Source organism: Heloderma suspectum, chromosome 2 (assembly GCF_057233095.1).
Source record: "Heloderma suspectum isolate Gila_16-S chromosome 2, 16-S_ref, whole genome shotgun sequence".
NCBI classification, from domain to species: domain Eukaryota; kingdom Metazoa; phylum Chordata; class Lepidosauria; order Squamata; family Helodermatidae; genus Heloderma; species Heloderma suspectum.
Genome location: NC_139459.1, coordinates 342,119,060 through 342,145,418, shown reverse-complemented (window position 1 = coordinate 342,145,418; position 26,359 = coordinate 342,119,060). Strand labels below are relative to the sequence as shown.

Genomic DNA, 26,359 nt, shown 5'->3' with positions numbered 1-26,359 from the left:
TTTCCTCGATTCAAGCCACATGTCCACCCTTGCAAAGGAGCCGGTTGTAACCCTGCAAAGAAACCAGAAGCAGAAGCCCCGGTAACACTGCGGGATAAAAAGCCCAGTGTGGAAAAGCCCTCAGTCATTCTGACCGCAAGTGTGGTTACCGGGCACTCTTTCAGCTTTTTTGGAACTTGGGCTATAATGAATTGACAAAGACCAGTTCTCAGTCATTTCGCCCACCTCAGAATTGGCTGCTTTGTTCCATCTATGTTTTGGAGGGTGAGATGAAATTCTTTGTGGTGGAAAAAAACTGGAGCAGGTGCTATTTTGTTTTTCCCAGAGAGCCTTATTTTGAAAATTCAAAATGGCTGCCAGCATGAAATTGCTGCCTCCTTTGCCACTCGCTGGCAGTTGCCATTTCAGTGGACAGCACTTGAGTATCTACAGGAAAACACACATGCTTCAAGAGTGGGCAGATCTTTATAGAGTCTAGCAGATCATTTTATTTGAGAAGTGTAGTCTTAAGTACCCCTCCTAGCAATATGCAGTGTGCCTTTTTTCTTTTCTATGTGTGAATGTTTGTGTCTGAGATCTCTCTCTCTCTCTCTCTCCCTTCTCTCTCCCTCCCTCTCTCTCTCTCATGTCTGTCTCTCTCTCTCTCTCTCTCTCCACTTTCTTTGAAAACAGACCCAAAAGTTTAAAAGGGATTCCAGGCTTTTTTTCCCTTTTTTTTTTTTGAGGGGGAGGGATTGTTAATCACCTCCTATGTCTCTAGCCCGGTGATCAAGCTGACTGAGATCTGTGGGACCTTATAAAGAGGTAGACGAATGAGAATGAGACAAAGTACTTACAATTCAGTTCTGTTCATTATAGCAGGTGAACAAATGTTCTACTAAGTTTCCAGTCCCTAACCAAGCATACTTACACACACATACATACTCTGATGGCCAGTCAGAATAGTAGCAGGCGGCAGAGGCTGGGATATGACTGGGAGCAGTTGCCCCTCTTGACTTCTGCTGCTGATGGCCTATATGGATTGAGGATGACGATCCCTTCTCTCCTGGGCACAATCCATGTATCCCTTCTCATCTTCTGCTGAGTAGTGACCAATGCTGCGTTTGTTATCCAAGTCCACAAAACAGATGATGCGGCATTTGCACTTTAGGGTATCTCGTAAGCAAGTTAACACTAGGCCATGCTTTGGTACAGTCAGGTCATACTCCAACACAACTAACAGACGCCTGTCTTCCACATCTGCAGGTTAGCTGCTGTCATGGATGATTTCTGTTGTATGACTCTCGGTTTCAGCTCAGGTTTTGAAGCAAGACTGACTAGGCTGTCATTAGTGAGCTCAGCCGTGGGTTTTCCCCAAATTCCGGAGACTTTTTGCATATTTTTTTGGTGTGATGGATGTAATTTGCACAACTAGAGATTTGTGGAATTTACGGCCATAATTTGCACAAATTATTGGCACAATTTGTGTAATTGTGCACATTATCCCCCAATTTGTATAATGTGTGCATATAGCACAAATTATGGAAATTTGCACAAATTGCAGCCAGAAGTTGCGCAAATTAAGAAACCACTAAAAATCCGCTAACTGACCTGACTCGTTGCAGGACAAATCGGGGCAGCTAGCAGAAGACTAGCTGAAGCTCAGGGGGCTGAGCTGGTGAAAGCTTGTCGAGCTCCACCCCCTACCAGATTTCTTCAGCATTCCTAGTTTCAACTTGACTCGCCCCTTTCTGTCCATTATTGGGTGGGAAATCCACAGTTGTTTCTTCCTTTATCAGCATAGTTTTATTCCTTTCTGTCCTTGCCATTGAGTTCTCTTATTGCAGCAGTTTTCCATCTCGGGACAGGCAGATCTCTAGCCCATTTTCAGCCTCCTAGAAAGGAAACTCACACGTGTGCTCAAACACACTCTAGCTTTTATTTAAAATTAGAATATGTGGCTTTGTATACAATCGTTGCAAGCCATTAGACTGTATTAGTGGGATATTAGTACATCACGATTACCTTATGCATGTCTAATCAGAAGTAAGCCCCCTTTAGTTTAATGGGAATCACTCCCATGCTGAAGAATCAATGAAAAGATTTGTTGTGGGAGGGGCCATGTCATGGATCTGCTTCTCCTCACGGTCTTGGGCCAATTTCATGCATTTTTGGTCAAATCACTGGTTTCCCCCAATCCTCATTGCAAACTGACCAAGCCACATTCCTTGGTGCAGCTCCTCAAGAACAGGTCAAGACATTTCTGAAAAAACAACAAGCTATTCTGGAGAACCCTTCATGCTGAGTGATAAGGATCCATTGCCTGTACAGACAGTTTGCTGTACACTTGGCACACGAAGAAGAATCAAATCAAAACCCGCCGTTTATGTGTCTATGGGTACTTCCAGATGGAGGGGTCTAAGTGATACCAGTGAGAAAGCATTATGCAGAGGCTTCCATCTTCAGCTTCCTAGAAAGCAAACTCACACACGTTCTCCGGCATACTCTAAGTCTTATTAAAAACAATAATATGTGGTTTTGTATATAACTGTTGCAAGCCGTTAAATGGTATTAGTGGGATATTAATACATCAATATTGTCGTAACATGATCAGTGCAATCCTGTGCATGTCTAATCAGAAGTCAGCCCCATTTATTTTAATGGGAATTATTCCCAAGTAAACATGCTGAAGCATCAATGCAATTATTTCGAGGAACAAAGTTGTGGGAGGGCCCTGTCATGAATCTGCTTCTCCTCGTGTTACTGGGTCAATTTCATACAGTTTTGGTCAAATCACTGTTTCCCCCAATCCTAATTGCAAACTGACCAGCGCACACTCCTTTCTTGACAGCAGAGCCAGCTCCTCAAGAACAGGTCAAGACATTTCTGGGACCCTTCCAGACGGAGGGCTCTAAGTGGTACCAAAGTGAAAGCAGTGTGCAGCTATTCCATCTTTTTCTCTGTAATGGATTTTCTGTGGTATGAAAAAAGATAGAAGAGGTGGTGGGAAAACAGAGAAGGGTTTCGAGTGGAAGATGGTGTGGTCTGAACCCCCCCCCCCGCCCTTTAAATTCCATGAATGAAGCAGGACAAAGGCACGATAAAAGTCTCTTCTGGAGGCACCCTATGAATTCTTGATCTTTGCCATTGAACCCTCAGCAAAGTAACTCTTCTACTGTCTTGAGAAGGTTTTTCTTGCTGCCTGGCAACTGCATCTGTAGATGACCAAGAAATCTAATAAACACACATTGAAATCTTTTGTATGAATAAATTGGTTTGACAGAAATCTAAAATTGGAATTTGTGTTAAGAACGGACAAATATCACTTAACTGTCCATTGGTTTTTATGAGTGACATTTTAGTTGCTGTAGTTCCAAAGCTATGTTAAAAAATCCTTATAGGAAACAAACTTGGTATTTGAAACATTAAAGTGAAGCCCCAAAGTCCAGAAGGTCAAGCCCTGGGAAAGACTTTATTTATTACCTGTTAGGCTGCTGGAGAAGAGGAAGCACAGCTTTGATTAACTTGTAGTACAGAGGCAGGCGGCGGAACAGCAAGGCCTGCTGCTTTAAAGAAGGGAGTCGCGCTCTTCCTGGCAAGACTGAACCTGCAAGCAGTGGTTGACTGTCTCCTTTTACCTCATTTTCAACGGAGCCTGGAGCCACGGGATGATCAGAATGACTTCATCAACAACAGACCACCAGGCATTATTGGCCCAAGAGAGAAAGTGGAGACTAGTTTAGGGTTACCGGGTTTACCAGGCTATCGAGTACGAATGAGGACAACAGGGAGACGACTAGAGTGAGGACCTGACTCGATGCCTTGGCCCCCAGCACCTTGCTCAGTGGTGATTGCGGTGTCCTGAAAGCTTACAGCACCATCTTACTGTTTATCGGCCTAGTGAGACCACTGCCCTACTTCTCTCAAAAGCTGTGGCAAAAGTATGCAGAAGACTAAGCTAGCGTGCTGAGGAAGGGGGCGAGATACCTCCCTATTCATTGGAGTGTCTACCTTCCTCCTAGCAAGCAATGACGGTCTTATGTGAATAATTGGGGCGAGGTTAGGATTTAAGGTACGGCATAAGTGGTGACCTGGGCGTTCATCGTGTTTTGAGTTTCATAGTTTGGCTTAGCCTTTTAAGGATTTCAGCGGTTTCAACTGGCATATAATTGTTTTTATTGTTCCAAACATTTTTATTGTTGTACATTTTATTATTATATAACTTATTTTAAATTATCATTGATTCCCAGTGCTGAACAGAAGGATTCTTAACCAATTTCAATTAATTTTGATCAAGGCGCCCCATTCATGGGCTAGGAGAAGACTTTTTGTTGGGATTCCGATTCTTTCGTTCCTCTCCCCTTAGATGAATTGGTCTTAAGCCACCTCATTCCCCATAAAGGAACATGCAATTGGAGTTGTAGTACCAGCCTGATTTCGGGTTGAGTTACAAAATATTACAAAATTTTATTATAAATATTACAAAATATTACAAAAACTATTACAAAATAGTTTGTAATTGGGTGTGGCAAGATGGTTCTCACTAGAGTGGGGTACAGACAGGTTAAACCCTGGTGATGGAAGATGTGGTGACTTATGTTAAAGCTCAAAACCAATCTAGGATTATTAACTTTTTTGTTGTTAAAAATGAAGCTGACCAGCTCCAGATAAGGAAGGCCTTGATTGCTCCACGAGTCCTTAACTTTTAATGAAGGATAGTGTTATGGGGGAGGCTGGTGATAGTCTGGCCCAGGAAATAGACTTTGTGGAAGATTCTACCAGAGCGGATGGCCAAGCACATTTCCTTAGTGCTTTGCCTGACTCTCCATATAGTAAAGAAGATAACCATCTAGCCCCCCACTAAAAACCCTAGAGAGGCTTGTGGGGAACAATTTACCACCACCTTCTCCTCCACCTCCTAAGAAGCTTGTTGTTGTTGTTCAGTCCTTCAGTCGTGTCCGACTCTTCGTGACCCCATGGACCATAGCACGCCAGGCCTTCCTGTCCTGCGCTCTCTCCCAGAGTGTGCTCAAGTCCATATTCATTGCATCTGTGATGCTATCTAGCCAGCTCATCCTCTGCCGTCCCCTTCTCCTTTTGCCTTCAGTCTTTCCCAGCATCAGGGTCTTTTCCAGAGAGTTTTCTCTTCGCATTAGGTGGCCAAAATATTTGAGCTTCAGCTTCAGTCTCTGTCCTTCCAATGAGCAGTCAGGGTTGATTTCCTTTAGGATGGACTGATTTGACCTCCTTGCAGTCCAGGGGACTCGTAAGAGTCTTCTCCAGCACCACAGTTCGAAAGCATCGATTCTTCGGTGCTCAGCCTTCCTTATAGTCCAGCTCTCACAGCCATACGTTGCTACTGGGAAAACCATAGCTTTGATGATACGAACCTTGGTCGGCAAGGTGATGTCTCTGCTTCTTACTATGCTGTCTAGGTTTGCCATAGCTTTCCTCCCAAGGAGCAAGCGTCTTTTAATTTCATGGCTACAGTCACCGTCTGCGGTGATCTTGGAGCCCAAGAAAGTAAAATCTGTCACTGCTTCCATTTCTTCCCCTTCTATATGCCAGGAAGTGATGGGGCCAGATGCCATGATCTTAGTTTTTTTAATGTTGAGTTTCAAACCAGCTTTTGCACTCTCCACTTTCACCCTCAATAAGAGGCTCTTTAAATCCTCTTCACTTTCTGCCATTAGGGTGGTATTGTCTGCATATCTGAGGTTGTTGATAATTCTCCCAGCAATCTTAACTCCGACCTGTGATTCATCCAGCGTTGCTCATGATGTACTCTGCATATAAATTAAATAAGCAGGGTGACAATATACAGCCTTGTCGTACTCCTTTCCCAATTTTGAACCAATCGGTTGTTCCATGTCTGATTCTTACTGTTGCTTCTTGACCCTCGTACAGGTTTCTCAGGAGACAGGTAAGGTGGTCTGGTACTCCCATCTTTTTAAGGATTTGCTACAGTTTGTTGTGATCCACACAATCAAAGGCTTTAGCATAGTCAATGAAGCAGAAATAGATGTTTTTCTGGAATTCTCTTGCTTTCTCCATGATCCAGCGAATGTTGGTGATTTGTTCTCTAGTTCCTCTGCCTCTTCAAAACTCAGCTTGTACTTCTGGTAGTTCTCGGTTCACATAGTGCTGAAGCCTAGCTTGTAGGATTTTGAGCATAACCTTGCTGGCATGTGAAATGAGCGCAATTGTGCGGTAGTTTGAACACTCTTTGGCGTTGCCCATCTTTGGAATTGGAATGTAAACTGACATTTTCGAGTCTTGTGACAACTGTTGAGTGTTCCAAATTTGTTGGCATATTGAGTGCAGCACTTTAACAGCATCATCTTTTAGGATTTTAAATAGCTCAGCTGGAATACTGTCATCTCCACTAGCTTTGTTGTTAATAATGCCTCCTAAGGCCCACTTGACTTCACTCTCGAGGATGTCAGGCTCAAGTTCAGTGACCGCACTATCATGGCTATCAGGGACATTCAGATCTTTCCTGTATAGTTCTTCTGTGTATTCTTTCCACCTCTTCTTAATCTCATCTGCTTCTGTTAGGTCCCTGCCTTCTTTGTCCTTTATCATGCCCGTCTTTGCACAAAACGTTCCCTTGAGATCTCCGATTTTCTTGAAAAGATCTCTAGTCTTTCCAATTCTATTGTTTTCCTCGATTTCTTGGCATTGTTCATTTAAGAAGGCCTCCTTGTCTCTCCTTGCTATTCTCTGGAACTCTGCATTCAGTTGGATATATCTTCCCCTTTCTCCTTTGCTTTTTGCTTCCCTTCTTTCCTCAGCTACTTGTAAAGCCTCCTCAGACAGCCACTTTGCTTTCTTGCATTTCTTTTTCTTTGGGATGGATTGAGTTGCTGCCTCCTGAACATTGTGATGGACCTCTGTCCATAGTTCCTCAGGCACTCTGTCTATCAGGTCTAATCCCTGAAATCTATTCCTCACCTCCACTGTATATTCATAAGGGATATGATTTAGGTCATACCTGAATGGTTTAGTGGTTTTCCCTACGTTCTTCAATTTAAGCCAAAATTTTGCAACAAGAAGCTCATGATCTGAGCCACAGTCAGCTCCAGGTCTTGTTTTTACTGACTGTATAGAGCTTCTCCATCTTTGGCTGCAAAGGACATAATCAATCTGATTTCGATATTGACCATCTGGTGATGTCCAGCCTCTTGTGCTGTTGGAAAAGAGTGTTTGCTATGATCAGCGTGTTCTCTTGGCAAAACTCAATTAGCCTTTGTCCTGCTTCATTTTGTACACCGAGGCCATGCTTGCCTGTTATCCCGGTGATTTCTTGACTTCCTACTTTAGCATTCCAATCCCCTATGATGAAGGTCTTGATCTTTTTTTGGTGTTAGTTCTAGAAGGTGTTGTAGGTCTTCATAGAACCAGTCAACCTCAGCTTCTTTGGCCTCAGTGGTTGGGGCATAGACTTGAATTACTGTGATGTTGAATGGTTTGCCTTGGATTCATACTGAGATCATTATATCATTTTTGAGATTGTACCCCAGTACTGCTTTTCCCACCCTTTGGTTGACTATGAGTGCTACTCCATTTCTTCTAAGGGATTCTTGCCCACAGTAGTAGATATGATGGTCACCCGAATTAAATTCGCCCATGCTTGTCCATTGTAGTTCGCTGATTCCCAAGATGTCGATGTTCAATCTTGCCATCTCATGTTTGACCACCTCCAGCTTACCTTGATTCATTGATCTGACATTCCAGGTTCCTAAACAACATTGTTCTTTACAGCATCGGACTTTCTTTTCACCACCAGACACATCCACAGCTGAGTGTCCTTTCGGCTTTGGCCCAGCCGCTTCACTCTATCTGGCACTACTTGGAAATGCCCTCTGCTCTTCCCCAGTAGTATATTGGACACCTTCCGACCTGAGGGGCTCATTTTCAGGCGTCATACCTTTTAGCCTTGTGATACGTTCCATGGGGTTTCCTGGGTTTTCTTGGCAAGAGTGGGTTGCCATTTCCTTCTCCAGTGGACCACATTTTGTCAGAACTCTCCGCCATGACCTGTCCATCTTGGGTGGCCCTGCATGGCATAGCTTATGGCTTCACTGAGTTACGCAAGCCCCTTCGCCACAACAAGGCAGTGATCCATGAAGGGGCCTTAATTGGCTACACTGGCCTAAAACACTGGTGTTACAAAGGAGAACAAAAACTCCTCTGTGCCTTTCCTGATTCAGAAAAAGAGGATTGTTATCACATTTACAACAATGGTAAATAATCAACATCTTCATTTAATCCTATGGGACAAACACTACCAAGCTTTAAAATCCAAAACATGTCTCTTCTGAGGAGCGATTTATTATTAAATCCATGCAGTTTTTCTATTACCCCAAAATAGGGGTGGCGGAGAATTACGCCACGGACCCCAATGAGTCTGGATTTTAAAGTATCCGCCCACCCCCAGAGTCCGTGGTGGAACAGAGCACTTACCTCCGCCTCCCTGCGGAATCCTCTTCGGCCAGATCCTCCATTACGCCATTTGCGGCAAGAAGTATTTGCAGAGCCTATCACATGAAAAAAAAAAGCAGGGACGCAAATGGCGTCCAGTACACCATTTGTGGCCTTCAAGGTCTTAGTTTAAGCTAAAAACAGCCATTTACAGCTGCATTTACCTTAAACTACGACCCTTATGGCCGCAAATGGCGTACCGGACGCCATTTGCATCTGCAGTCAATACCCCTCAGCCAGCGATACGGCATGGCGGCCGTATCACTGCCGCTTCGGAGCCGGCTGGCAGCTCTGCAGAATCACCACGGAGCAGAGCCGGCTGGCTAGGATTCCGGGGGGAGGAACGGATCGCCTCCCCGCCGCAGGCGGATTCCCCCAGAGCAGCAGGTAGAGCATCCGCCCATCCCTACCCAAAAGTGAGCCCCTCTGTGGACTGGTGTACTTGTGAAAAATGATTGACTAGGGGCAGACCTAATCTCTTGTTCCATATGTTGCTGAAATGCTCATGCATATGTCTCTCATGTGGCCAACATAAATTTTATCACAGATACATTTGATAGCATAGACTACATGTGCACTACTACAGGTGGAAAATGGTCTGATCTCATAGGTTTTCTTGACTGCTGGGTTCACAAACGTCTGGCATTTTTGGTGTATTTACAGAATATACAATGGCCACAAGGCTGGTACCCCCAGGTGCCGTGGCACCAGGAAAGACTGGCTGAGGTGGCCTGGTTTGTAAATGAGTGTTGCCGTGTCCCAGCCAATCCTTACGGTTCATAGTCCTCTTGAAAGTAATGCAGGGTTTGTGTACAGAGCCAAGTTGTTGTTGTTGTTGTTGTTGTTAATGTTCAGGGAGGCTGTTTTAAGGCTGGGGGCTGCATTTCAGTGATCATGGCTCCTTGTAGCCTGACGTCCTCCCCCCTCCTCATCAAAGCAAAGCTTCTGCTTTTCCATCTGGTTGACCCCTGACATGGACTTCCACCTTGCCAATATGCATAGCCTCCTCCCACTGCCTGGACGGAATGCAGGCGGGGTCACTGCTCTTTTCAGCTGCACATGTATGTGCACAGTTGCTCTCCCTGGTTATGTGGAGGCGTTGCAGTCGCCTCTGCAGTCGCCTTCCCCCTTTGGACTGAGCTGTGAGGGACAGTAACTGCGGAGTGGCAACAGCCCCTCAGGGAGGTGAGTCTCCATACGGTCTCGGAAATCCACTTGTCTTTGAGGACAGGGCAGGAGAGTGATCTTTCAGAGTGGGACAGGAGCCCTGGGATCAAGGATTCACCTTAAGCATCCGGACGCCCAGCACCTTGTGTTCCTGGCCAATGAGACCCATTGCCCTCAAGGACTTCCACAGAAAAGCTCCATTGGTGCACCCCCCCTGCAGAGGGAACCGTGTTTCAGTTCTCTGCAGCAGTCTGAAGCCTCAGCCTATCAATTACTTCCACCCCAAGTCACACGGTTTGCTGCTCATCATCACATTCCCTGGATTCAGCTTTCCCTGGCTTGCATGCATCTAGTCCCCAAGGAGAGAGTGAGAGGGCGGCATGGGGAGAGAAGTGGGGTGATTAAGAAGTCCCCCACCACTTCCAAATGTCAGTGGAGCCTAGTGATTATCTGCCATTGTTCCTGGGTTTAGGGGTGTGATTAAGGCTGCAATCCTACACCCACTTACTTGGCAGTAAGCCCCACGGAACACAATGGGACCCACCTCTGGGTAGACACATATAGGATTGGCATTCCCTTCCCTTTGTTCTGTGTGCTTTTAAAGGACGGGCTTTCCTCATTTCCTTCCCTTGCCATAGTTTTCTGCCTTTTCTAGGGATGTCAGAGAATTCCGCCACGGATCTCAGTGAGGTCGAATGCCAGTGGGGCTGAATGCCCCCTGAAATCCATGGCGGAACGAAGCCCCCCACCCCACCACCCCGCGACAGGCGTGCGAAATGGAGCACTTACCTGGTGCCATTCGTGCTGCTTTGCGAATGGCAGCCGCGTCTGCGGCCACCATTCGCTTCCCCATTTTTGCCGTGATAAGGTACATAAATACTTACGTAGCCTATCACGGCTATCGCAGGGATGGCAAAAAAAGGAATGCAAATGGTATCCGCCATAGCCGCCGCCATTTGTGACCCTGTTTTTTTTCTGTGATAGGCTATGTAAATATTTACGTAGCCTATTATGGCAAACAAACAGGAACGCAAATGGTGGCCACCGTAGCCGCTGCCATTTGTGTCCACAGGCTCTGCATGCCTGCGAATACACCCGGCTGGCGGCTCCACGGAGTTGCCACAGAGCGGAGCCGGCCGGGTTAGGATTTTGGGGGGAGGTGCAGAGCGCCTCCCCCCCCACGAATCACCCCCTTCAAAAAGGTAAGTGACTTTCGCACATCCCTAGCCTGTTCACCTCTTTATTTTCCTCTTGTTCCTTGCTCCTGTTTTTTTCTCCTCCATGTTCTCCTCCTTCCTCTTCTCTTTCTCCCTCTTTAGTCTTCATTCCTTCTTCTTGTGGTCTTTCTTCCCCCTTTTCTTTCTTTCCATGTTCTTCACAGGTCCATGTTTTAGGAGCAGCTATAGAAGACATAAGTGGATATAGCCAGGTTAGTGGGAGAAGAGGGGGGTGACTGCAGGGGGGGGGAGAGGGATATTCAGAACCATCCTATGTCGATGTGCTCAGATGTACATTGGTTTAGGTGAGTATGCCTATGTTTGCAGCCATAGGAAGAAGGAACAGAGGGTTAGGCATGTCAGAGAATTCCGCCATGGATCTCGAAATCCCCCGAAATCCATGGCGGAACGAAGCCCCCCGCCCCCACACGAAAGGCACGCGGAGCGGAGCACTTACCTGCTGCTGTCCGTGCTGACTTGCCAATACTGGCCACGTCTGCGGCTGCCATTCGCTTCCTCATTATAGCCGTGATTGGCTATGTAAATAATTACGTAGCCTGTCACGGCTAACGCAAGGATGCCACTTGCGTCCCTGCGGAGGCTGTGATAGGCTACATAAGTATTTATGTAGCCTATCACGGCAACCCCCCCAAAAAACAGCGAACGCAAATGGCAGCGGCTACGGCGGCCGCCATTTGTGTTCCCTTTTTTTTGCCGTTTTAGCCTACGTAAATATTTTCGTAGGCTATTATGGCGAAAAAAAAAGGGAACGCAAATGGCATAGTGGCCGCCATTTACATTCCCTTTTTTTCCCACTGTAATAGCCTACATAAATATTTATGTAGGCTAAAACGGCAGAAAAAAAAGGGAATGCAAATGGCGGCCGCCGTAGCCGCCATTTGTGTACGCTGTTTTGTTTTTTGTTTTTTTGCTGTGATAGGCTACGTAAATATTTACATAGCCTGTCACGGAAAAATACAGGGATGCAAATGGCGGCAGCTATGGCAGCCGCCATTTACGTCCCTGCAGGCTGCCCAGCAGCCGGATGTCCGGCTGTGGGCGGCCCCGGCTGGTTGCTCCGCTGAATCTCTGCAGAGCGGAGCCGGCCCGGAGAGAATTTCGGGGGGAGGGACGGAGCGGCTCCCCCCCACCATGAATGTCACCCTTGGAAAAGGTAAATGATTTTCGTACATCCCTACAGAGGGTGAATTAAGGCAGGAATTGGATTTGTAGAGGGTTGGAGTTGGAATTTTGAGGAAAAAACAGTCACAAGTAATTAATTAATTCTGGCTGAAGAATGGAATGAAAATACAATTAATTAATTAATTAATTAATTAATTAATTAAAAGTATTTTCATTCCACTCTTCAGCCAGAAAGGATCCCAGAGGGGCTTACATATAATCAGTAGAACAAGCTAGTCTCTGCCTCCCAGCTTACAATCTAAAAAAGACACGACACACAAGGAAAAGGGAATGAGGAGGCAAGAGAAATGGTTGGTGGAATGGCCATGCTTCCCCCTCTCACCTCCCTCAGCACAGTCTGCTGGTGCACCCCTTTCCCAAAAAGGCATTGTGACATGGCCTGACACAAAAATACCAATTTCACAGAAGACAAACTGATGAAGCTAAAAGCCAAGCAACTTGTCCAAGAGCCTGAACATACAGCGGAGATGGTGTCTGGCTCACAAAACTACTCTTTTGACCCACATGAAGAGGAAGGTCACCCATAATCAATTTTCCTCTCTCTCCTTGACACTTGAAACAGAAAAATTACCCCCCAAACACTCACCCCATCTCGGGAAACATACGCTGAACACCCACCACCACACACAAAATACAGACACAACACACAGACAGACCCCTGGACCACTTTGTCCACCCACAAGCACCCACCTCAACGTTTTAACATTTTGTAAAAGGAGGGGGTGTTTAGGGGGCTTCACGTGCATTGAGAGAGGTGTCCGAGGTGCCTTAGTGCCCATGGATGTCATATTGGAGAATGCAGCATTAGGTGCTAGTGATATTTGCATTATCACATTCCACATTATACCATTACTGTAAGTGAGACAGTAGCTGGGGAGAAATGGGTCGTTCTCTAAATTTCCTAACATTACCAGGTCTTGTATTTTCTGTTTATAGGCATTTACTTGAGATTATTTGGCAACTGTCTATCTTGGACTTAGGATTTTTGGCGTATATGGGGTTTTGTTAATGTTAAGACTCAGACTTTGGATAGCATTTGTTTGGTTTGCTACGTTAACCTAATACCAGAGTTACAAGTCAAGTTAAACTGTGCTCTCTCTCTCACACACCAGTGGAAGCTGGTGGCTCCGATTTCAGTGGGGTTGGAAATCCGCTCCGGGTTTCAGTGAGAACCAGTCAGGACTCTAAAGGAACTATAATTTTGAAGTTTGGGGATGCAATGGACACTGGGTTAGAAAGTCTCTGGGCAAATCATCGAATCTAATCAGACACTCCAGACCAGAGGTCCCCAGACTTTTTGGATCTGTGGGCACATTTGGGAATTTGAGAAACTACGGTGGACACCACCAGAAAATGGCTCCCACTGAGGATGTGGCTAGTCATAAAATGGCTGCCCTGGGGGACTGGCTAGTCAAAAGTGAGCTAAGAGGGTTGTGTACTGGGGAGAGAAATAGTGAGGCTAGAAACAGGGAGAGAGGAAGAAATAGCACACAAACAGGTAGAGGAGAGAGAAGAGCCAGGCTGGAGGCTGGGAGGGAGGAGAAAACAGGCAGACAAAGGGGTAGACAAAGAGTCAAGCTAGAGGCTAAGATGGGGAAAACAGTGAGCTAAAGAGGTGGTGGGATAGAAATAGTGAGACTAGAAAGGGAAAGAAAAAAAAAGACTTCCCTAACTTTTCCAAGGCTGTACGACATTCAGGTGTCCGGATCGGAGACAGGCCCAGAAGCTTGGACACATTTCTTTTTTATGTTTTAGGGCTTTTGTTATCCCCTACCCCATGTGCTCAAAATGGTAACAACAGGATTTCAGCCATTCCCCTTGAGTCTAGCACTGCCCAGTCAATGCCAGTTGTTATTCACCTAATTCTTCTTACCATTCTCGTGTTGATGCCTTCTGAAGTTTTTTCTGTTTTTGTTCATATGGATGGTAACTAACTAGTCTTGCTAAAATCCCCCCCAACTTACGACCCTTTGTGGTTTCTTCTTCTCCAGACCCTATGTCTCCCCCATTTCTTCTGGCATTATTCTAGGCCAATTGAGGACATGCCAATGAATTTGCTCACATTGGGTTTTTCCCATTTGGAACAAAGTACTTCTGCTTTGCTCACTGTTCATTCCTGATGCTTAAGTGATGGCTTTCAGCTCAAGGTTAGCTATGATCTCTTAGCTTCAGAGCAGACTCTTACCATTGGTCCCTATGCTTTTGCCTTTTAAAGCTGTTCTAGTACCTAAGTGCTGTCCAGCTGTACAATCCCTAACTGACCTAGCCATGGCTTCCACATAGTCTCCCTTCCAGATATCTCTGTTCTGACTTTGTCAGGGAGGGGCTCGGAACACCAACGTCTTCAAAGCAGTAACAAGGCTGTGCCAAAAACACTGGATCATGGGCTATGGAGAAGGGATATTACTAGCAATGTTAAGTGGGGAATCCTTTGTCCTCATCAATAAAATACCCATAATAGAGGGACCTGATCTGAAAGGATCTCTCCTCCAAGGGAACCCCAAAGAGATGCTCAGTGCTAGAGACCAGGGTGCTGAGTGAGTGACCAAAACCGCATGTTTTCCAAGGGGATCCAGAGTCACTGAGTTGAGTTGTGCTGATGAAGCTTCAGAGATATTTGACAGAGCAGGGCTAAACAGGAAGAGGGCATCAGATGACCAGAGCCAGTGTCCTGAGCAACAAACACCATTCCACTCTGACTAGTCATGGGGTAAAGATGGAGCACGTTTTCCTTGAAAGACAAATAGCCTATCTTGTACATGTTGTAACCTCCTCTAGGACGTTCCCCTTCCAGCTGCTGCAATGCCTGGTCTCCTGAGGTCTTCACTCTCATGCTTCTTTCTTCTCCTGCTCTTTCCACTGGCCTCCAATACTGCTTCTGAAGATGAAGGTGTGGTGGTCACCAGCAGTGGCCCTGTTAAAGGCAAGCGTGTCCTGGCTGGCTCTGGCTCTGTGACTGCCTATCTGGGCATCCCTTATGCTGAGCCCCCTGTGGGGAAATTGCGTTTCCAGAAGCCCCGTCCACATCAGCCATGGAGACAAGTCTTGGAGGCCACCGACTTTGGCAACGCTTGTCCCCAGTTCATTATTTATGACTTTCCCGGGGCAGCCATGTGGGCTCCCAATCGACCACTCTCAGAAGATTGTCTCTTTCTCAATGTCTGGGTACCCCATCCACAGCCTTCTGCACCAAGTCCTGTCCTTGTCTGGATACATGGAGGGGGCTTCTTCACTGGCACATCATCCCTGGACTTGTACAATGGGGCATTCTTAGCTGCTTATGAGAATGTTGTTGTGGCCTCCATGAATTATCGCCTGGGCCCTCTGGGCTTCCTTTCATTACCACCAGCTGCCCCAGGAAACATGGGCCTCTTGGACCAACAGCTGGCCCTGAAGTGGGTAAAGGACAATGCAGCTGCCTTCGGTGGAGATCCTGCTCGGGTGACCATTATTGGTCACAGTGCTGGTGCAGCCTCTGTGGGTTTCCATCTCCTCTCACCAAGTAGCCAGCCCCTGTTTGCCCAAGCCGTGCTTCAGAGTGGAACTGCCCATGCTGTCTGGGCTTGGATGAGTCCTGAGGAGACCAAGCAGAGAGCCCTGAATTTCGGTCAGCTGCTAGGCTGTGCAGAAGGCAATGATACTGTTGTGGTGAGCTGCCTACAGGAAAAAGATGCAATGACATTTCCCCAGCATGAGTTTTCCATATTTCTAAAAAGCAAGGTGCTTCTGGACATTCCCTTCGCACCAACTACAGATGGGGATTTTTTGCCTGACGAACCACAGAAGCTTCTGAAGGCTGGGCGCATTCAGCTTAAATCGCTCCTCATTGGGGTCACTTCTGATGAAGGGTCTGCCTTTGCACCACATCTTTTTCCTGGCACCAATAACAGCCTAATCAGTTGGGAGCAACTTCTGCAAGGGATAAGGATGACGGTGCAAAACGCAACGGAAGAGGCTGTCCAGGCTGTGGCCCTGAAGTACAGTGAAGAAGGCCAGGGTCCAGCAAAGCACCGTTGGGCCATGGCACAGTCCAGTGGCGATTACCTCCTTGTATGCCCAGCAGCCAAATTTGCTGCAAAGGTCAGCGAAGCTGGGAGTCCTGTGTACAGTTATTCCTTTACACATCACACCTCTGGCTCCGTTTGGCCTGAGTGGATGGGGGCAGCCCATGGTGTTGAGGTACCTTATGTGCTCGGGACCCTTGAGTCAGCGGTGGGCGTCAACCACACATACACGGAGGCCGAGGCTGCACTGAGCCGTCGGGTGATGCGGTACTGGGCGGAATTCTCCAGAACTGGGTAAGGCATTAACATTTCCTCTTATGCCCCGCTGCTGTATGAAGAAGGAAGGCCCATCCCTTCAATAAAGCAGGGGCGGCGCTGGGTACCTGGATGATCCTGGGTCAGGCTGAGAGAACAAAAATTGCACAAATTTGCATATGCTAATTTCCGTATGCAAATATATGTTCTTAATGAGAAATAATTAGTATAATTTAACTTTTCTTGAAGGTAAGCTTATTAACCTCTTGCTTGCTTTCAGGACAGATGTCCCAAAGTGTGCTTACTTAAATTTGCCCTCTGTGCTCCCAGACTTTTCTTCAATCTTTCTGGCCCAAAGCCAGATGGGAAGGATGGAGTGCCTGAGACCGCATGGCACCTTAAACATTTACCAATTAATGAACATGGCACACCAGCAAGGAGGGGGGGCGTGCGAATGCATTGCAAACTATTAGGCTGGGGAGCAATCCCCATTAAACATAGTGGGATTTACTTCTGAGTGAATCCTCACTCGCTCTTCTCCCCATCCCCCATCCCCAACAAACTCAGGCAGAAATATTCAAGGGAGGCAGCCGGAGGGGCAGTGCATGTGGGCAAAAAGCCAGCTAATCCAGTGGGATCAGAGGCAATAGAGATCATCAAGGTCCCTGTGCCTTTATTTCAGGAAGTGCCATTTTGCTCCAGGTCCATGAAAAGCAGCACCTTTCAAAACAACTTTCTGTACAATGGACTCCTGTCCATGAAAGGTTATTATGCCACAGTAAATTTGCGACTCTTTTAGGTGCCACAGGGCATTGAGCTTTTTCAACACAAAGAGCGAGAAGCCCCTATGCTCCTCCCACATCTATTCAACTTAGTTTTGTGCAAGCCCGCAATGCCGAGGAGGACCATGCACCCGCCAGAATCTGGCTGCATGGATCATGCGAAAAGGAGGTGCGCTCCAGGAAGGTCATTGCAGAGCCGAAGAGCTACAGACGCACTCTAGCAAGCTGGGGCAAGCCTGACACTGTACGCTGATACTCATCCATTACCTTGCCCCAAATTCAGACATTGCTCCTAATTCCGACCCTTTCTGTCAAGCAAGACACCCCGTTTAGGGGCCTGGGCCACCTGGAGAAGCAACAGATGAGGAAGGCTTGAGGATGGGGAGGCGAAAACTGCCTCCGCCGCTCCTCCCGTGCTGCATTGCAGGACTGCAAGCCTCCACTTTAAGGGGCTTTCTGCCATCGAGGCCACCAGTGATCAGACTGCATCCTCAGTCTGCAATCCTAACCACACCTAACATGGAGCACGCTCCCTTGTATACCGTGGAGTGAACATGCACGGGATTGTAGTGTAAGCTGTGCAGCTCTTTGGGTAGAATGGTTGCACGGAAATGTTTGCACCAATTGAACACTACACTTACACCTCTGTACACTTCGGGCATAGGGGTGGTAGTGATTCAGATGTAAAAATGACGATGACAAAAGTAATAAAGCTGTGATGATGATGATGACGAGGAGGTTCCAGTACTGTCAACTTCCTTGGGGCCCTGATGATCATGCCATGTGGTAGGATATACATTTAAAACAGGAACAATGACATCAGCTTTGTTCTCAGCTCACACACAGCCACCCTCCCTACAACTACATTTCACTCCCTCTGCAGGAATCCCACGGGGTCGGTGGCCGATGAGGTACAGTGGCCGCTCTACAATGCCACACAGCAGAACTTCTTTCTTCTTAGCACTGAGCCAGCCCAGGTTATGAAGATCTCTCCTGCCCGACTTTGTGGTTTCTGGGAAACGCTTCCTTTGAAGGCTGCAAATTCATGTGAGTTCAGCACTTGCTCTGAAAGTGTGTCATTGATATCTCATGGGGAAGATGTTTCTAGTAATGTTGCTTTCTACTGAAATGTCTAACTTGTCCCTGGTTATCTAGCTGTGGTCAGGACAGCCCTATTTCTCTGCACATTTTTTCTTTTTTCTGCAGACCAATCGGGAGAAGATTCTGTTTCTCCAGGCAAGGGGGAAGATGGGAGGATGGAATCCAGTACTCAGTAGAGTGAATCCCCATGAAAGGTCAGCAGGGATGCAGTGGGCTGCTTAGAGCTTGGGCGTGATGCGCAGCCCAGAAGAACGAGGAAGACTGAGAAATGAAGTGCCGAAAGAACAAGTGGGCAGAGCACACTGAATACGTAGAAGCAGAACATCTCCGCTCCTTCTCTTCTTTTTGCCCTGCTGTTCTTTTGCGCAGTCTGCATCTAACCCTGTTTCCTGCTGCGTCAGGAGCTCTAAATCCAGATCCTGTAAATGTATACCTTGGCACCTCCCCAAAGGGTGAGCACCCTTATCGTGGTCTCCTGTAGTGCCAACAAAATGAATCTCATCGCTTCCCCGATCCAAACCAAGGTGCATGATGCCAACACTGAGGTGATCTGTGAAGAAATAAAACCTTGTTATGCCTTGCACCCCACTTTGAGCTGTAAAATGTTTCAGGGCTTCCAACACTTACCCAGGATTCAGTTTCCTTCGAAGGAAGTCACTGGGGACTTTTGGTGAGAGTAGCACTGGTGGACCAGGGAGTGAGGCTGGGGGTGGGGGTGGGGAGACTGCATTTGGGAGCCCTCAGAGCTTGGGGACCCAGATCTCCATCCAGTGGTCCGCCTCAGTGATGGGATAGCTGTCAGCTGCAAATGACCTGCAGAGCATTATTTCCTTCCACGGAACATGGGGCTTGACAACAAGCAAAAGTTTGTTCAGTGTGTAGTTCCTATCAGGTTTATTATTCTCTGTTTTTAATACTCTGAAATCTAATTGGGATGGGATGTGACTTCATGAGCGGCACAAGGGCTGGCCCGCAAGCACTGTGTGCATCTGGCATCTTCTCAAACAAGTGAGAAGAAAAAAGGCCTCCCACCCCAAGCCAAATCTGATGTGTGTGTATGTGTGTGTGGGGTGTGGGGGATGACTTTACAAGTGTCAGAACAGCCTTCCCTGGTCAGAGGGCTATCTGCAAGCTGTAGTTCAGGAGAACCTCACGGGTGATAGCTTAGCCTCCTGATTTTCCCTCAGAGCATTTCTACATAAGCGATTTATTGTACATTCGTAACTGGCCGCTCATGGAAGTTTACATGATGTCGTCAAACTCCAGGACATCTCCCGCACTTCCCCCTTTATCCTGCTTTCAAAACGTTCGGAGATCAAGCGACAAGGGACGTTGCTGCGTTCCATCAGCTGTGTTAGGGATGGGGGAGAATTTCTCCCCGAAACTTCGGGGGGCCGAGTGCCAACGCATTCGGTCCTCCGAAAGTTGTTCGGGGAGAAATTCTCTGCCCCCCCGCCCCCCCCGGGATGGGACTTACCTTTCGCGAATGTCCCTCCCGGCGGCGGGTCCCGGCGGTGGTTCGGCAGGTCTTCGTCAGGGGTGGCAGCCGGTCTTTTGACCGGCTGCCGCCACCGCCATTACAAGAAAAGTAAAAAAAAAAACAACGCCCCTGTGATAGGCTATGTAACAATTAATGTAGCCTATCATGGCTAGATTTGCAAAGTCAGCCGTGATAGGCTACATTAATCGTCACGTAGCCTATCACGGGTGACTTAAAAAAAAAAAAAGTGCGTATGCTAATGGCGGCCCCCATAGGGAGCCGCCATTCGCGTTCCTTATTTGGTCCCTGTAGTCTACGTAAAGATTTACGTAGACTACGGCGAAAATAAGGGCAACGCAAATAGCCTCCCCCCGGCCTGAATTTCGGCCGGGCGAGGCGGGAAGCCTCCCCCCCGGCCTGAACGTCGGGGGGAGCAGCGAAGCGCCTCCCCCCCACCGCGAAGCAAGCTGCGAGACCGGGTAAGTGACTTTCGTACACTCCCATGTGTAATGAAGGCAAAGCCCTATTATCACAGCGCCATCTCATGGCCATAAAATGAAACATATAAAAACATATAGAACTTGCAACGGAAGGGCTTTCCTCGATTCAAACCACATGTCCACCCGTGTAAAGGAGCTGGTTGTAACCCTGCAAAGAAACCAGAAGCAGAAGCCCTGGTAACACTGCGGGATAAAAAGCCCAGTGTGGAAAAGCCCTCAGTTATTCTGACCGCAAGCGTGGTTACCGGGCACTCCTTCAGCTTACATTGGAACTTGGGCTGAAACGAATTGACAAAGACCAGTTCTCAGTCATTTCACCCACCTCAGAATTGGCTGCTTTGTTCCATCTATGTTTTGGAGGGTGAGATGAAATTCTTTGTGGTGGAAAAAAACTGGAGCAGGTGCTATCTACTTTCTTTGAAAACAGACCCAAAAGTTTAAAAGGGATTCCAGGCTGGGTTTGTTTTTTTTTGAGGGGGAGGGATTCTTAATTACCTCCTATGTCTCTAGCCCGGTGATCAAGCTGACTGAGATCTGTGGGACCTTATAAAGAGGTAGACGAATGAGAATGAGACAAAGTACTTACAATTCAGTTCTGTTCATTATAGCAGGTGAACAAATGTTCTACTAAGTTTCCAGTCCCTAACCAAGCATACTTACACACACATACATACTCTGATGGCCAGTCAGAATAGTAGCAGGTGGCAGAGGCTGGGATATGACTGGGCGCAGTTGCCCCTCTTGACTTCTGCTGCTGATGGCCTATATGGATTGAGGATGACGATCCCTTCTCCCCTGACCACAATCCATCTATCCCTTCTCGTCTTCTGCTGTGTAGTGACCAATGCTGCGTTTGTTATCCAAGTCCACAAAACAGATGACGAGGCAAATGCACTTCAGGGTATCTCGTAAGCAAGTTAACACTAGGTCATGCTTTGGTACAGTCAGGTGACACTACAACACAACTAAACAGACGCCTGTCTTCCACATCTGCAGGTTAGCTGCTGTCATGGATGATTTCTGTTACATGACTCTTGGTTTAAACTCAGTTTTTGTGGCATGACTGACTCGGCTTACAGTTGTGAGCTCAGCTGTGGGTTTTCCCCAAATTCCAGAGACTTTTTGCATATATTTTTGGTGTGACGGATGTAATTTGCACAACTAGAGATTTGTGTAATTTACGGCCATAATTTGCACAAATTATTGGCACAATTTGTGTAATTCTGCAAATTATGGCCCAATTTGTGTAATGTGTACATATTGCACAAATTATGGAAATTTGCACAAATTGCAGCCAGAAGTTGCGCAAATGAAGACACCACTAAAAATCTGCTAACTGACCTGACTCGTTTGCCTGAGTCTCCATATAGTAAAGAAGATGAACCATCTAGCCCCACACTAAAAATCCTAGAGAAGCTTGTGAGTAACAATTTACTGCCACCTTCTCCTCCACATCCTAAGAAGCTATCTCCATCCAAAGAAATCAAGGATGCATATTGCTCCCCCTTTTTAATAAACCTTCTTGGTAATCAGCATTAGCTAAGACAATTGTACACTCTTTGGACAGAGGACATAGCCTTGGTAAGGGATTTTCTGGCAGAGTGTAAGGAATTACTAACAACAATAAGAGATGCTGTGCTAGGTAATATAAAGGCAAAGGGAAAAACAACTCTCAATGTCTCTCTCATAAGTGAGGGCAAGTCAAAGAACCAACCTGACCTGCCAGATAAAGTTACTGTAAAATTAAGAAAGGTAAAAGTATAAATGGTAAAAGAGTTATAAACATCTAAAAAGATCATTTAGAAAGATCTAAAAAGGAAAGCAAAAACATCAAAAGTTCAGCTCATCTAAAGAAAATACCACCATTTAAATACCACCAGAAAATACCAGAAATTAAAATACCAGAAATTAAAAATACCACCATTTAATTAAAATACCATCATTTAATTAAATTAAATTAAAAATACCAGAAATTTAAATACCACCGTTTCATTGTTGTTGTTGTTGATGTTCAGTCATTCAGTCATGTCCGACTCTTCATGACCCCATGGACCATAGCACGCCAGGTCTTCCTGTCCTGCGCTCTCTCCAGGAGTGTGCTCAAGTCCATATTCAATTATTAAATGAAAAAGAAAAAAACAGAGGAGGTTTTTAAGAGTCAGACCCAGAATAAGATGTCAGACTTGAAAGGAAGTAAATCACCAAACTTAATGGGAAACATATCTCAACAAAATGCAAATGTGGTGTTAGATGTGAACCAGGACCCATGGATCATAGGTGACTTTCCATCCAAGGTAACTTCGGTTTTGACTGAAGGGTACCAGACAGGATATTGTACGAGATTAGGGATGTCAGAGAATTTCACCACGATTCTCGGGGAGGCAGAATGCCAGCGCATTTGGCCCCCCGAAATCGGTGGTGAAACGGTCTGCCCCCCCGGGACAGGACTTACCGTGGGCGAATCTTCCTGGCGGTGGCGGCTCCGGCGGCGGTTTGGCGGTGGTTCGGCGGCTGCGGCTGTGGCGGCCAGTCTTCCGACCAGCTGTTGCCGCCGCCATTTCCAGTAAAAAAACCAAAAAACGTGATAGGCTACGTAAAGATTTACGTAGCCTATCACGGCTAGATTTTTAAAAAATACCGTGATAGGCTACGTAAATGTTTACGTAGCCTATCACAGCTGAGTAAAAAAACAACAACGTGCATACGCAAATGGTGGCACCCATGGGCACCGCCATTTGCTTTCCTTATTTTGGCACATCTAGTCTACGTAAACATTTACGTAGACTATGGCGAAAATAAGGGGAATGCAAATAGCGTAGCATCTACGCTATTTGCGTTCCCCTTATTTTCGCTGTAGTCTACATAAATGTTTATGTAGACTAGACGTGCCAAAATAAGGAACGCAAATGGCGGCGTCCATGGGCGCCGCCATTTGCGTACGCGCATTTTTTTTTTTACTCAGCCGTGATAGGCTACGTAAACATTTACGTAGCCTATCACGGCTGACTGCAGGGACGCAAATGGCGGCGGCTATGGCCGCCGCTATTTGCGGACCCGGCTGGCCAGGATTCGGGGGGGAGGGACGGAGCGCCTCCCCCCCCCGGCCAGAATTTCGGGGGGGAGGGACAGAGTGCCTCCCTCCCCAGCCAGAATTTCGGGGGGAGGGACAGAGCGCCTCCCCCCCACCTCGAATCAAATTTCGTGAAAAGGTGACTTTCGTACATCCCTATCGAGATTCCCCCCCCCCCACTAACAAATCCTGGCAACTGCAGCTTATGCAATATAATTTGGTATTTATAAACTACCCAAAACCAATAGGCCAACTGTCTCAAGCAGACCGTAAATTACATCTTATGAAATTTATCCTACCTTTAACGTCTATTCCCTTAACAGTAGAGGATATCATAAAGGTTGAATACCTCTTCTGTAATTATATCTCAGCTCAAGCAGTTGTAATCCTTGCACAAAGAAATGTAGCAGCTGAAATATATAGTGCCAGAGATTGATTGGCAAGGAAAGGTATAGGAATCAATAGGCATTTTATAAATACCTCCTCCCCCCGAGCTCTACCTTTGGGACCTTTAAGAATCAGGATTCAAAAGTCTTCAAACACTGCACTTATCGACCCACCAGTTGGTATTCTGGTGGAGCTGAGTCCTGTGGTGGAACTTAAAACAGCCCCTTTAGATCAACTATCTAAGAATATCCCAACTAAGGGAAAATCGCAAAACTCCATCAGTATGAGGACTTGTATAAAGGGTAGAGATATCTTCCATGGTAATCTATCTATGGAAGAGGTCGGATTGATAGATAGTTTCTCCAACCTTTCTCTCACAGCTCAGCAAGATACCTTGCTGAGACTTTCATCCCTAAAATAAAATATCCCTCTGCTGACCAAGTCCAAGTCCACTCTGTGGAACTCCCTCCCTAGGGAACTCCGCTATGCCCCCTCTTTAATGAGCTTCCGCCGTGCATTAAAAATGTGGTTGTTCAGGCAGGCATTCGGGGTGGGTTAGGGTATTTTTTATGATGTTTTTAATGTAGAATTTTATTGTTTTAACTGTTTTGTTGTACATCGCCCAGAGTGGCTGGGTGACCAGCCAGAAGGGGGATTAATAAATTTAATAAATAAATAAATAAATAAATAAATGCAGGTCATAGAGTCTCAGCCAGGTAGAACTGGCTGTCACATTTCCCTTGGGCCCCCTCTTTCCTGATGCACTCTCACACACAAATAGAAAGGCTTCAATCTCAGGCCTTTAATTCATTATCAACAGGTTCATTACAGATGCAAACCCTTGAAGGGTACAAAGGAATGCCTCCAGGGGATTCAAATGGGAACATGGCGTTGCCTACAGTTTGAAGTGAGGCTTGCTGGCTAGACTAACTTAGGAAGGGATCTCCCGCCCTTCCAGTGATGTTTCCCTATGTCACCTCTCACGCATCGCTAACCGGGTTGACCATCTGAGTTCTACCCCTGACATTTCCCTCTTAGCTCTGTGCCGCAGTCTAGCATCTCTTAGGTCACAGCCCCCACTCTCCTTCTCCTCCTTCTCGTCCTGGCTTCTCACAGAGGGGGGCAAGGGGGGGCTTCTGGCATGGGCATCTGGGAGTTAGTAACCTGAGAAGCACGCCTACCCATATCTGAACTGGCTTGGGAAAATGCATCCCCTGGTTCTGGCTGTTCCTCTTCTGAATCTGAGCCACTAACTATCTTCCTGGGCTCAGAATCAATCCTGCTCCTGGCACAGAAGTTTTAGATTTTCAGGATGGAGAGAAGGCCTGTTTTGATTCACATAGGCAGGATGCATCTGCAGCAGATCTCCCAAATGTAATTAACGTGAAGGATTTAAATGATAGGGGAGAAAATCTCCATACTCAAATACATTTATATCCAAAGACAGAGGGAGGACTAGGGGACCTAGCAAAACACCAGCCTCCTCTAGTATCCACACACAGGAAGGCATCACCTGCAAAACAATTGAATGCCCATCCCACAGGTTGGTACAGATGGGAGCGGAGGCAGTGTGGCTAAGTCCTACTCCAATTACAGGGAGTGTGGATAGCAGGAAATGAGTTACCTGGATAAGGAAGAGTTGGGAGTAAATGAGGCCCATACATCAAATTATTCAGAGACCATTTCTGTCCCCTTAATACAATCTAACGTGATCATGTCTCACCATTTTTTCAATAAGATCAAACCATTCAATTCAACCAAAGCTTAGGATAAAAGATCTTGTTTCTCACAAGATGGGGATAAACAGACGCCCAGTTCATCCCACACTAACCCTCCCTTTAGAATCATTGGATTCTAAAGAAGTAAGATTCATAGAATCATAGAATAGTAGGGTTGGAAGGGGCCTACAAGGCCATCGAGTCCAACCCCCTGCTCAATGCAGGAATCCAAGTCAGAGCATCCCTGACAAATGGCTGTCCAGCCTCGTCTTAAAGGCCTCCAGTGTGGGAGAGCCCACCACCTCCCCAGGTAATTGGTTCCATTGCCGTATTGCTCTGACACTCAGGAAGTTTTTCCTGATGTTCAGCCGGAATCTGGCTTCCTGTAACTTGAGCCCATTATTCCGTGTCCTGCACTCTGGGATGATCAAGAAGAGATCCTGGCCTTCTTCTCTGTGACAACCTTTCAAGTACTTGAAGAGTGCTATCATATCTCCCCTCAGTCTTCTCTTCTCAAGGCTAAACATGCCCAGTTCTTTCAGTCTCTCTTCATAGGGCTTTGTTTCCAGTCCCCTGATCATCTTTGTTGCCCTCCTTTGAACCCTCTCCAGCTTGTCTGCATCCTTCTTAAAGTGTGGTGCCCAGAACTGGACACAGTACTCCAGATGAGGCCTAACCAGTGCTGAGTAGAGGGGAACTAGTACTTCCCGGGATTTGGAAGCGATGCTTCTATTCATGCAGCCCAAAATAGCATTTGCCTTTTTTGCAGCCACATCACATTGTTGGCGCATATTCAGCTTGTGATCGACGACAATTCCAAGATCCTTCTCGCTCGTAGTGTGGTTGAGCCACGTATCCCCCATCTTGTAACTGTGCATTTGGTTTCTTTTTCCTAGGTGCAGAACTTGGCATTTGTCCCTATTAAATGCCATTCTGTTGTTTTCTGCCCAGCACTCCAGTCTATCCAGATCACTTTGAATTTTGTTTCTGTCTTCCAAAGTATTAGCTATCC

The 26,359-nt window shown here is 46.6% G+C and overlaps 1 protein-coding gene and 1 long non-coding RNA gene across 7 annotated transcripts; one reads left to right on the top strand and one right to left on the bottom strand.

Annotated features, from left to right (window-relative positions):
• Window positions 1-835: 835 nt before the first annotated feature.
• Window positions 836-11,347, bottom strand: LOC146355262 (uncharacterized). The gene is made up of 4 exons (XR_014788608.1): window positions 11,305-11,347; window positions 10,867-11,030; window positions 8,446-8,519; window positions 836-3,194 (listed from the first exon to the last, which is right to left on the bottom strand). It is a non-coding gene; the product is annotated as an uncharacterized LOC146355262 (long non-coding RNA).
• On the top strand, window positions 9,552-19,773 carry LOC146355261 (acetylcholinesterase-like). 6 transcript variants are annotated; one of them, XM_084840807.1, is made up of 4 exons: window positions 9,552-9,648; window positions 14,935-16,348; window positions 17,975-18,138; window positions 18,298-19,773. In XM_084840807.1, the coding sequence occupies exons 2-4, from the start codon at window positions 15,162-15,164 to the stop codon at window positions 18,366-18,368; spliced, it is 1,422 nt and encodes a 473-aa protein (XP_084696933.1). In that variant the 5' UTR covers window positions 9,552-9,648; window positions 14,935-15,161; the 3' UTR covers window positions 18,369-19,773. The 6 variants fall into 6 exon arrangements, with proteins under 6 accessions (XP_084696933.1, XP_084696931.1, XP_084696929.1 ...); XM_084840805.1 differs by having other exon boundaries at window positions 14,845-16,348; XM_084840803.1 differs by having other exon boundaries at window positions 14,829-16,348.
• Window positions 19,774-26,359: the final 6,586 nt, after the last annotated feature.